Source organism: Ahaetulla prasina, chromosome 2 (genome assembly GCF_028640845.1).
Source record: "Ahaetulla prasina isolate Xishuangbanna chromosome 2, ASM2864084v1, whole genome shotgun sequence".
Lineage (NCBI taxonomy): Eukaryota > Metazoa > Chordata > Lepidosauria > Squamata > Colubridae > Ahaetulla > Ahaetulla prasina.
Window position 1 is genome coordinate 148,855,395 of NC_080540.1, and position 13,103 is coordinate 148,868,497.

General features: G+C 37.2%; 1 protein-coding gene across 7 annotated transcripts in view; it reads right to left on the reverse strand.

Moving 5' to 3' along the window:
* Positions 1–1,461: 1,461 nt before the first annotated feature.
* Positions 1,462–13,103, reverse strand: part of RHOT1 (ras homolog family member T1) — a 51,983-nt gene continuing 40,341 nt past the window's right edge. For 4 of the 7 annotated variants that reach the window (XM_058168656.1, XM_058168658.1, XM_058168654.1 and 1 more), the window contains one exon: positions 1,462–2,650. In XM_058168656.1, coding sequence (XP_058024639.1) covers positions 2,533–2,650 — 118 coding nt within the window. In that variant the 3' untranslated portion in view covers positions 1,462–2,532. Of the gene's footprint in view, positions 2,651–4,494; positions 4,639–8,010; positions 8,295–13,103 lie in introns of those variants that run through there. The other 3 variants (XM_058168653.1, XM_058168652.1, XM_058168655.1) reach the window with 2 other exon arrangements.

Below are 13,103 nucleotides of genomic sequence, written 5' to 3' on the forward strand. Positions count from 1 at the left end.
AATCCGTCATTTGGAAAAAGCTATTTTCATATATTACCATGGCAATATCTACATCCTTTCTTATTTCTTGCTGAGAGTGAAATCAGGTAGCATACGGGGTAGTAGAAATGTGTTAAGCAGAGAGGCAGGATGATAGCTGATTTTTTAAAAGACGAAACAGAAAATGCGATTGGAAGAGGGTTCACATATCTCTAAAGACCACTGTCCTTCTCCCAGGTTTTTCCTAAACCAAGCCTCCACTTTTGAACTGTCTCATTATTTGAGGCAATGTCCAATATTCTTCTCTTGTTTGTTTCATGGACAAACATACATTTTACAGAATATTTCCATGGAAACAGTGATGAGGCAGATAGCCTCTAAGTAAAGGAGGAAAGGGGACCAAGAGAGATGGTTCTAAGGCCAGTTTTCCATTAACAAAATAGCTTCTGATTTTCTGAAGCTTAAATATTGAAGGGTGGGAGACGTTACAGATCCAAGCGAAATGGAGGAAGGAAAAGAGAAAGACAAGGTTAAATAATGTGAGTAGAAGCCTAGTTGCACAATACTGGATTTTTCCCTCTGTAACATAGCAACTGAGGCGAATATAGAAGCATTCTGTGAAAAAAAAATCAGTAAAATCCTCAAAGAACATAATACATGTAGCAGGTTTACTAGGAAATTGAATGACCCTCACCCCAAATTTTATTTGAGCTTGAGATGTTCAGTTGATCAATAAATAAATGCCACCCAATACTAAGCACCGTCTTCAGTAGCTCACATTACAAAACACGGGTGGCAAAATGCGGATCAGACTCTGCTACCACAAAAACAACGATACCTGCTATCATCCGTGAAGTAGACAACAGTTGGCTAGATGTGGGAAGAAAGCACTTGTTAACACAGAGGCACACAGAGTAAGAACAGAACTTTATAGATTTAACTTGTTTTATGCCCTTTTCCCCCTGCATCCTTGTATTCTTGCCTACAGGACATTGCCAGTAGAGTTTTCTTCACTCTTCTTCATTTCGGCAGGTCCTTCTTTGTATCCATGTCCCAGAAGGCCACTCTAAGGCCCAGAATGCTGATGACCTGATTCTGTAGGGTTCTTCTTATCTTCTAAATGTCATACAGTGCTAATTGCTCACTCTGCTCTTATAACTCAATTTTCCAATTGACACAGTGTGACCAAAACATCATCTTTAGTTTGTGTAGTTTCTTCAGTAGGAATTCTGTAAGGGAACTTTGTTGTCTATCCTACCTTGTCAAAATACCTCTCCTCCTCCTCCCTTTTGGGAATTAAAAAAAAAAAACACTTCCCCTTTTAAGCTGACATCCACTGAAGTATGGAAAGTGTCTTGCTAAGGCTCTCCTACTGACATTAATAACTGAGCAGAAATCTAAATCAAGAGGCAAAACAGTTCTAGGCTGGGAATCAAGGACAAATACAGATCAATACTCCAAGAACAAGCATTTGAAACATAGCACGGTACAGTTATTTATTGAAATACCAGAAAAGGCCATTGATGTGGGAAATAGGTTGGACAGGAGGAACTTCCATTTAGTAAATCTTCTTGGTAGATTTAAAAATGCCACCTACAGATCATTCCAGCCAAATACAAGATGCAGTACAAACCATGCAATTCATTTATGACCAAGAAGGGTAAAGCACAGGGTGTTTCTACTTCAGTTCCAACCCTGCACAGAGCTTGTCAGGTAATGACTTTCCAAACGAAGGGAATGAAACACAGACTTCTGGTGAATTATAAACAATTATAATACATTGCCCATGGGACTGGAAAAGGCTATATAAAACGACAAGTGGAAGATGAGAGAATGCGTAGAATGGCACATGGCGTCAGATGATGATGCGTTTCATTGATTGATACTTCATTTTCATTCAACCAAGGGAATACCGTCTTTCTCTCTCTTTCCTTGAACTGAGGCACAATTAGCTGCACAAGAATAATCAGCTCAAGCCCAATCAAATCTGCCACAGAAGAACACTCCTGTAACATATGAGCAGTGGCTACAGGAAAAGTTGAGTTATTAAAGGGATTTTTTTTTTAAAAAAAAGAGTCAGTCCTCAAACCTGGTATATCCAGCAAGAACTTTTGATACCAGTGAAATAAATTAACACATGAATGCTGATTCTGAACTTATGCTGCCGAAAACAAATCCTATTTGCAATTCTTTCACTCTATTTGAAACATTTACGAATGGAATTTCTAATAACCTCTGGGGACATTAGGCCTCCCTGCCTGAATATTTATATATATATATATGTATATATATACAAATTATTTTACAATAATTCCCTTTTGGCTTTTACAAGTGTAGCCAAGAGTAGCCACTGTAATGCAAATCCTCTTTTCCACACCCTTTGCAATACTGCAAGTTTAGAACTATTATTTAAAATAATCTTATCCATGAATTACAAATAATAAAGTACTTTGCATATATAAATATTTCTAGCAGATTTTAGAATGTACATAAAAGATTCCCCCCTCACTTTGAATAAGCCCCTCCCCCCCAAAAAACATGCTTTCTTCCAGATCACCGCTGTTTTAATAATGCTCTGTACATGGCGAAGCCCAAAACAGCAAAGACTGTAGCACCAAAACTTGCTCGAAGCCAAAAAGTAGAGCTCTTGAGGTCTGCCTGTGTCACGTGCCTGAAATACAGAGAATATTTTTTTAAAAAATTAACGAATATTGAGATATATATATATATATATACAAGCATCAAAATGTGTAAGCTCGCTTTCAGAGATCTACTATGTACTCTTTTAAGGCATTTGTGAACTAAATGTTTTGATGTAATGTAGGGAAGCGAATGTACTGCTCTGTCTATTCAGAAAAGAAGGGATATATTTCAACTCAGCTAACAGGTCAATTTGACTGATCTGTAATTCCATTAACTTTTCACAGCAAGGTAAAGTAAATAGATCACATTTAGGCTTATCCTGCAATATTAAGCCAATTGCTTTTATGCTGTTCTGAAGACTTGGGAATTGGGCAGTGCATAGCTTGTTAACTTGAGGTTGTAAAAAGACTAACAATCTAATCAAGGAATGACAGGTCTAGAACAGGGGTCCCCAACCCCTGGTTTGTGGACCAGCACCGGTCCGTGGCATGCCAGCAACCACGTAAACAAGCGAAGCCCCCTCCATGGGATGCAGGTAGCATGCAAAACCACACCCTCTCTGGTCCACAGAAAAACCTTTCTCCACAGAACTGGTCTCTGGTGCCCAAAAGGTTGGGGGCCGCTGTTCTAGAATCATCTAAATATAGTTGACTTTAAAAGGAAATTCTAATATACTCTTTCAGCAAAGCTGTCCCTTCAGATTAACTACCCAAGTGACTGTATGTACTAGCTTCTTTCTGTGGTGTTTCTATCCAAAGGCAGAAGGCCTAACTACAGAAAATAATTTTGAACACCACCACACAATAAAACTGTTAGGCACACCAAATAGTTAATGAAACACAGATATTAAACAGGTGAAACCAAAATGCAACAGAACAGTATGGAGGATAAAAGAAAACTATAAATATAAGATCAAAATAGCAAAAAATTAACCAAAAACCAATGATCCAAGCCTGCCAGCATGCCAGTTTGTGAGCATGCTCAGTTAGCTTTCATGAAAAACACAGCCGACCATAATGCAACAGATAAAAAGCTATCAGCAAGGAGTTTTTGCAATGACCTTAGTTCAAGGCACAGTGATTCTCAATTGAGTATTACAGAATTGATATAGGACTGCATTACAGAATAGAACATAAGAAAGAATTCCCTGCCCTAGGCACTTTTAAAACTAAATCAGAAATAATGGGAAACCTACAAAAGTATACACCATTACCTTCAGAAGAACAGATTTCAAAGTATAATTTAAAGAACTACTGTAATATATTATTACAAAAGATCATGAAAATATCTACCATCCACTTGAGAGGGCTGAAAATTACTGAATCAGCCATTCATAAAATGGCAGCACATATAGGAAGAACCAGAATTGAGAATTATCCCTAAAAGAAATATAACCCAATTATTATGAGAGGCACTTTTATTTTAACAAGAAAAAAATCCAACTATTATCTTTAAAAAATAACTTTCAGATTATTTGCCTCTAGTTCTTCTCCTATCATCTGAACTGGGTATTCAGGGGACAGCATGAAGACTTTTGAGGTCCAGCTGCAAACAAGACTGGGACAAAACCATAATTGGAGAAAATCTGGAACAAATGGCATAGTCCAGTTTATCAGACCAAAATGAGTGTTCCTTTTCAGACATCCAGGCAAACAACACATTTAGCATTTTGCATATTCAATGGCCTTGCTTATTTATTGCTAGCAATCAGCGAAGCCGGCAGGTACAAAACTATCTGCAGTTAATTCCAAAGTTTGGTTCTTAAGGGATGTGATCTGAAACAGATCATCAGGCAATAGATGCTGATAGGTTAGTTCTTTCCAATCTCTCACAGCAAGTCATTCACTGGATTTCTTCTCTATAAAGAGTTACCTGTCTTCCAATAACTGTGGATCAAGGGATGACTCCATGAAGATGGAATCCTCTATTGAGCTGACGGCATGTACTTGGTGAACAATACTGCTCTCCTCATCTGACAACAGCAAGGCACCCAACTCATCTATGTGGGCTCTCAACCTTTTTACACACATGCACACAGATGGCAGTTCACAGGAAGTTACACATCAACATGGCTTACAATCAGTTTTAATATCCGTTTTTAATCAGAAAGTCTTGGCCGTAAGGTTCAGGTTAATAAAGTAGCATGGAAATTAGTGACAAGTCCCAAGGAAATATAAATCTCCCATCAAAGTTTCTCCTTTTTCTATCCCACTTGAAAGAAACCCCCTTCTTTCCAGAAATTCTTCTTCTCCTACTTTGCTTTGTTTTAGAATTACATTTTTGTAGACATGCAATTTTGAAGAAAAAGGTCTTCAAGAATAGTGGCAAGTATAATGTTATATTAGTAGCAAATTCCTGCACAACAGCTGATTAATGCAAAAGGCTATGGAAAAGGGGCACTCTGAGTGGAGTGTTTGACCATTCCTGGATCCAAAACAAGGCAATTCCTTACAAAAACAATCTGGGATCTGGCTAGGGGTTAACAAAGTTCTCGCCTAACATTACTAAAGAAGCAGAGGTATTTCTCTCCAATATTATATCCCATGCTGGGAGTAGGAGGAGAATCCTAACTACCGTACTTTTTATAGTCAAGTACACAGACTAAAGTAAAAAATGCCTACGCGTGCTCTATCAATTAATTATGTTCGGGGTTGCTATTAGCTGGGAAGTAATCGTTTCACGCTCAAAAAGATATTCGCATACTTGTGATTTAGAGACACCAAAAACTACCCATTTCCAGATCCTGTTTTCATTTTTCCCCTCTTCCTGCAGAAGGTTAAAATGTTGAAAGGTTGCCCTCCACTCATAATTTAACTGTAATTTACCAAACTGTCAGAACTCCAAAACTGTGGTTAAAATAAACAATGACCCATTTTGAACAAGCCCTTAAAAAAAAAAAGAAGCAGCAAGCCACAACTTAATATTTTTTTTGCTTGCAATTAAACTCAGTTTGTCAGCCTGGCTGATCAATCAAAGCAGAAATTGGCATTTCTAAGCTCTTCTTCTCTAACATGCAGGAGAAAGGGAACCCCAGGAGAAGACCAGTCTTTTCATATTTGCCTCAGCCAGAGCTCAGCATGATGCCCTAATTCTGTGGATCTCTTCACACTTTGGATAGTCATCTCCACATATTTATATAGGAAGTACAGGAAATAAATTAAAATTCACTATGGGCCAATAAATACCCTTTCATAAATAAAGTTCTTTATTTCAGAACCATTTTTCGAAATTAATGTGTGAAGAGATTGCTGGGAACGCAATTCATCTGGAGAGAACGATGGTGTGTGTGTGTGTGTGTGTGTGTGTGTGTGTGTGCGCTAAAGCATAAAACACATACACATAATCAAGAAGAAAACCTTGTTTGAATTGGCTCCACAAGCAAAACCTGTATTTGCTGCCTCTCTTTTCATCACATTAATTTTTAGCCATCCATTATTTCAACATTATAGTCACTGGGCTCAAAAGCAGAAAGTGTCAAGATATAAACCAATTCCATATTGGTTCAAAAAATTAACAGAGAACAACTATTAAATTTGCTCAGTTCCTAAAATAACAACAACAAAAAAAGACCACTTAAAAGCAAGGGAACTATTTGTTTGGTACATTGTTGAATTCTTATCCCGTTGTCACAAATTTGAAATCAGCAAAAGTTGCAACTGGACTCCTGAATCCCTGCACTGGAGAATTCTAAATATTAAGAGATCTGCCATCAAATGTCAAAATCAGTGTCACCCTACTCCCAGTATAATAAGCTGCAGTGGAATGATGGTCCTAGATTTTATCTTTCATTCGCTTAAAATAAAATATGTTGGCATCTTATCTGATAGTACCAACCATAAAGTAATGTGTTTTAGTTACTGGCTAATCAGTGCTGAAACTGTCTTTAGACAATGCTTTGCTTTTTTTAAAAAAAATGTCTCTGCATTTGCAACCTTTTCCTGTTGAATTAACAGGAACTTACACATACTGCTAGATCCTTTTTGGCCAAACCTGCCCCCCCCTCCCCCATAAAGACGGGATACATGTTGGCTTACATATGCTATTTGCAAATACAGGTAGAATAGTCTTATTGCCTCCCACTCAATTGCCTCTGGCTTCCCTTACAAACAGGAAGATACACCTAATCTGGAGCCCAGCAGAGTAAGTAGCACATAAAGGCTAATTCCATGATTCAGGGGACATCAAAGAAACACCAGGAACATGGTGGGAAAGATATGCTAAAGCACACAACAATGACAAGGCATTTGTGGATCAAGAAGCCAAAGGACTGGAATGCCCCTGAAGCTGGAGGAATTCTCTACAAAACTCCACAGAACAACTTGTATGGGAAAAAAACAGTAAGGATAAAGCTCTTTTCCAGCATACTGTCTGTGTGTGTATAATCCCCACATTATGTAATTAGCTTTTTCTCCCTCTCAATTATTTATAGTAAGCCTCTTTCAATTATTTATCAGATTCATTTCCATGAACTGAAATTAAATCCTCTCATCAAAACTTGTATTTTGTTTACAAAAAATGTATTTTGAATAAGACAATTTCAGATGATTAGGACACTTTCCAATGGAGATTCTTTTTTTTGAACTGATCCAACAACATAGATCTGGATTCCTAACCTTAAAGGATGATGTTTACCCAAAGACCTTTCAGGCTCTTTTTCCCATGACTGTATCTTAGGTTTTAAATATTTTTTTTTAAATTAAATGGAAGCAAGCATAAACCAACAAACCTCCAACTTCGGCCGCCGTTTTTATTTCCAAGAGAGAAATGCTGGGTTTCATACAGGCACCAAAATAATTCATAGAAGTTAAAAATTGTGGATGGCTGAACTCACCATTTATTTACTTTTTTTGGAAGAGGGTCATCCTGCCTAGAAAAGATTAATGGGTGCTGTGGACCTCATTATGCCCTCTAGGGCAGCTAGGAGACTTGATATTGGTGCAATAGTATTAGGCTGTCATTGGCAAGACCCAGCTTTAAATCTACCCTCACTCATGAAAGTTCACCATGCTACTTTGGGGTACTGCTCTATTTCAAAGTGGAAAAATAGGAAAAGATTATATATGCCCCTTTGAGCCCCCCCCCCAAAAGCCAAGATAACAAATAATGACCTTGTGAGCATGCCCATGACATATTCCCAAACACTTGACTCCAGCTGGCTCAAATATTTGGGGACTTCAACATTAAAGTATATGCATTAAATGTCTAATGGAGATTCTCAGTCATCCAGGTCATGGTTGTCCCAAAGGTGCTTTTTCAAAAGGCAACTGGACTTCCTTGGTTTTTCCTGAAAGACATTTCACTTCTCATCCAAAAACTGAAAAAGCTTTTTGGATGAGAAGCAAAACATCTTCAAGAAAAAACCAAGGAAGTCCAGTTGCCTTTTGAAAAAGCAGCTTTGGGATATTCTCATTAATTTTTTGAAAACTCTATGAAAGGTACGAGCTTTCTTTCTTTCTTTTTGTTTTTTAAGATGATGAGGCAGAGGCAGAAATAGTAAATCAGACTTTACCATTCATGGCACATGCAAATAGAAAAAAGCAAACGCCAAGCCAATGGTTTGAAAGCACACAATGAATTAGAAAATATACTTAGAAATGTAATATTTTTAAAAAGATGCACAGGAATGCAGCAAGAGGAGTGTAAGTGCCAGCCAGAGAAATGAAAACGAAGACCTAGAGGAAAAAACAAATTAAATCAAAATAATCCAGCATGGTCAAATGTTTTCTTTTTCTAAACTATGTGCGGTATATATTGCTTTACATACAACCCCACTTCTTCTGAAGCCTGTAGAGGAAGAAATCCTGGGCAGTTCAAATCAACAATTTGTGTCTCTCAATGGAGTCACTTTCACAATAAATGAAATCCTAACTTTATAGATCTTCCTGCCTCAACTGGAAGACCTGTGGAGCTAAATTCCTTGCTAAAAGTTCCATTTTTTACCTTTAATTTTCTCATAATGACAGGAAATTTGTTCTTATCATTTTCTGTTACGAATGAGTGTAACATCTGATTAAATTTCTAGATTAAAGGTCAATAAATCCTGTTTTAAAATAAGGCTACAACTAGTGAAATGCATTTTCTTCATCTGAATAAATTTTTGAATTATTAAAGATTCTCACTCATTTAAGCTTCAATTCTATGGCATTCAAAATAAAACTGGGCTCTCCTAGTCTTACTGGGACTTCTGAGAAGAAATGCATATAACTACATTGTGTTAGTGAAATTAACACAACCCTCCACCACAGCTGTGCAAAAAATGCCTAATAAAAATCGTGCTACCCACTGAAATGTGGGCAATCTGGAGGGTAATGTGTCAAAAGAAATTCAGGTTGTAGCTAGTTCAGTTCCAAAGAGATTAATAACATACTGTATTTTTGACTGTGTGACCTCCTCCATCCATCCATAATCCGTTCAGTTGTGTGCAAAAGTAGGATATTGCTTGTGAAAAAAATAGGGGCTGCATTGTCCAAACAGCATAAAGTTGTTCTAAAGGATCAAGATTGAATATGCCCTACTGAGACTGCTAACAATTTTGTTTTTCTTGAGTGCTGGTAGTTAACCTGGAAAAAAGGCATTCCTCTAAGCTTGGTTAGGTAAATGTCTCAGGGAAGACAAGAAAGAATTTCTTTCTCAGTCACCATACAAGAGAACTTACAAAGCTCTCTGCCAACAACCATCTTCAAACTAAATGAGATGCAGCATTCAGCAACATTTCTGATGAAATATTATTTTTTAATTCAAAATAATCTTAAAATTATTTTTAAAAGTTCTGAGAACTCGGAGTTCAGGGGAAAGAAAGAAAGAGAGAGGGGGGATCAATATTACAGGATAATGGGGAGAAAAATGGAATAAATCCCATCCTTCCTTTGATGGAATATTACAGATCGTATTACCAAGTGCCACCAGAACAGGGGAACCTAAATGTCTTCCTTCTAAATCAGAAATTCATAAGTTAGCCCAAAATTTCATTTGCTTTTAAAAGGACCAGGCAGCAAATATTTTAGAGATAGCAGAGGAAGGAAATGCTTCTGTGACTCAACAGAATAGGCTGATGGCTAACCATGATATTATTTCACCTATAGCTGCAGACTTCTGTATAAAGATAATTTCTACCGCTACAAGGGAACCCGAAGCTAAGAATCAGGTGGCTTTTTTCAGTCAGCCATCAAGTCTAAGCCTCAGGTCTATTGTGAATTAATCTTTAAAAACTTCAGACAACATAGAAAGATCTAATATTTCTTCAGTGTGTACCAGTTTACTGGATTTCATATTTTTGGAAGGCAATGCTCCCCCAAAAAAGGCATCTGAAAAGCTGGTCAAGAGTAAGATCTCCCAGTGACTTCTTTTATTTGATTGGTTGAGTGCCTTACACTATTAAATCATCCCTTTGTATCTATTCTATTTAGTTTAGAGACAATTGGAATGGATATTTGGATATTTCACTTAATCTGATTTGACACTGAGGAGACGAAAGTGATCTCTCTTCCCCCAAATATTGTTGGCCCTAAATTCAATTGAAACACGAGGAGCTTAGGGCTAAACTGTCTGATTTATCTCAGAAGACTTTGTGAGAGTTTATTTAACATAAAAAAATATCACTTAAACTGTTTGGACAGGTACTATTGCAGCTTCTCAAAATTGGATCAGAAAAAGAATCTGTTTGAAGAGATTGAATGGTCAATTAAATGGCAAACACAGGGCAACTTTAAGTAAGTGAAAAGTAATGTGTATGGCAACACAACACTGATGGGCTTTAATATATTAAGAAGGTTATAAAGGATATTTCAATGAAGTTGCTGACTTAATATGATTCAGCTATGAAAAATGCAAAGTCCATGTGAGGAATCATTAAGAAAGAGAATGAAAATAAAACCATCAACACTGAGTCCTAAGATAAATCTAAGGCACCTTAACATCTAGTAAACTCTGAATGCTTCTGTTTGCCATATTTGAAAAAGGATATAAGGGGAGGGGGGGATGCAAAAGAAGGAAACCAAAATGATCAGTAAGCTACAACAACTTCCTTATGAGAAAAGAGTAAAATGTTTGGAGTTCTTTTAGCTTATAATAATGACAACCAAGTATGTGATCAAGGTGTATAAAATCATATATATCATAAAGACAGTAGACTGTAGTTTTTCTTCCTCTTAGGACACCAAAATCAGAGTTATCTGCAAAACTGACTGGAATATTTAGGAGAGACATAAAGAAATATTCCTTCCCACAGCCCATAGTGATGAATGCTCACTAACTTGGGTGGCTTTAAAAGAGAACAAACAGATTAATGGAGGATGGAGTTCCTGAGGGCTAACATCAGATTATGGGGAGCATGCCTACAAACACCAGCTGCAGGGGACCAACTATGGAAGATATTGTTACTCTATGATGCTTGCAAGCATTCCAGAAGTAGCTGGTTGGCTACTAAGAGATATAAATGTTTGAATAAGATGAACTTTTGTCTGATCCAGATGCTGTAAGATAGATATTAAATTACTATTTTAGGTCACATTCAAAATGGTGAGTGGGGTATCCTCTTTAAGGGCAGATTGTTTTTAAAACAAGCACTCTTCTTTTTACCTTAATTCTATTCAAGTGAAGATGGGTAGAAAGGGATTTTTAGCAGTATGGTATAATTCCTTTCAGCCATTTTACCTATGATTATATATTTTTTTGCATTTTTCTTATTTCAGAGATATATTAGGACTGCAGATTCTCAAAAAAAAAAAAGGGGGGGAGATTCAGAATAGTGGGAAAGCACCAAACAGCTTCTTCATACTTAATTAAAGCAGCTCTCTAGGGCCATACAGCTGGGCTAGAAGCGATTCCCAGCTGTGTGCATGCAGCTGCTTTGCTGGGGGGGAAATGAAGGATAAATGTTTTCCTAACAGCCACCTCTCTCTCAGCATGAAGGCAGGAATTTAAGCAGAGATTGATGGGCAGCAGTTTTTCTTCAAAGTTCAGTTTCTACTTATCTGGCTCTAGGTCCATCTTTCCTAACTTTCTGTTCTTGTGGATTTTCTGAGCGCTACCATAAAGAATGGTAGGATGGTCAAGATCTGAGGACTTCTTTCTATCACAATATAATGCTATGTCTACCCTTCTGTCAAGCACAGTATAGGGATCAATGTGATCTCCTTATCAGTCTGCCTAATTTATAGGGAAGATTAAATGGTTGGCCCTTGCCCTTAAACAAAAAAAAATAGAGTCCCTTTATATAATTCCCAAATTGTCAGCCACTGGTGGAATGAACAAATCATACAGTGGAATCTTACTTGAATGCTTTTATATTCCTCCACACACTGAAATAGTGGAGCAGACATTCATGTATTCCACCTTTATATTTCAAAATGCATAATCAAAGGACATAAAATAATACATGTTAGCATAGAAGGAACTGCAGTATCACTGAAAAGGAATCTGATTTGCACTCTCATTCATTTCTTGGGCCAATTTGCCTCAAATGCGACCATGCATTTAATAAAGAGTCCGTTAAACCCATTTTTGTTTGTACTGTATGAAAACATTTAAATAATTTGCAATGTGGTATTAGTGAGATGCAGTATCGTTTGCGACAAGGAACATTTTTACTAAATACTTCTTTATCTTAAATTTTCTTTCCAATACAGTGGAATATCCTGAGCAGAGAATCATTTGTGCATTCTTAAAATGAAAAAATATGAGTAGCATTTTGTTAAAAAGGGTTGATTTAGTTGTTAAAATGGCATAGATCTTATCACACCATATCCATTTATAAGGACCAAATGTATATATTCTGAAAGCTGAAAGTAAATGTAACTAATATCCAGGATGTTTGTGTCATTGTGTGTGTATATGTGTATGTGTGTATCTTCTCCCCAAAAAATCAACTAATTTTTTTGATTGTCAAGTTAAGAGGCAAAACCATGGTTTCAGAGATAAGTGTTATCTCACTGACAAACTGATTTTATGGATGGAGAAATGAGGTTTGACTCCTTTCTCAGAGTCGGTAAGAAAACTGTAAGTTGATGAAGACTCTCCTGGCAATTACTTCTGAATGACTAGAAAGAGTGTTGCTTTCACAAGCTAACTCAACTCAGCTACTTAACTAATGCCCAGTAGTCAGACTGATGTGCTTCAAGATTTATTACCTTGAAGAGAACAGAAAAAATATTATTTACAAAGGGAGTGTCTTCTCCCAGCCATCTCTGTCCACCCAGCAGCTTCTAGTAAGGAAGGCCTCCTTGAAGTCCTTAAGGGCCAGGGACCCACCTTTTCTGTTGGTGGCCATCTGCTTTGGAAGATGTTCCAACCAAGCCCAAGCCCGCACCAACACTGTTGGTCAGAGAAGTGGACCTGGTTATTTTGGAAAGCCTTTAGGGCTGGATGATATAGCACAGGGATCTCCAACCTTGGCAACTTTAAGACTTGTGGACTTCAACTCCCAGAATTCCTCAGCCAGCTTTGCTGAGGAATTCTGGGAGTTGAAGTCCACAAGTCTTAAA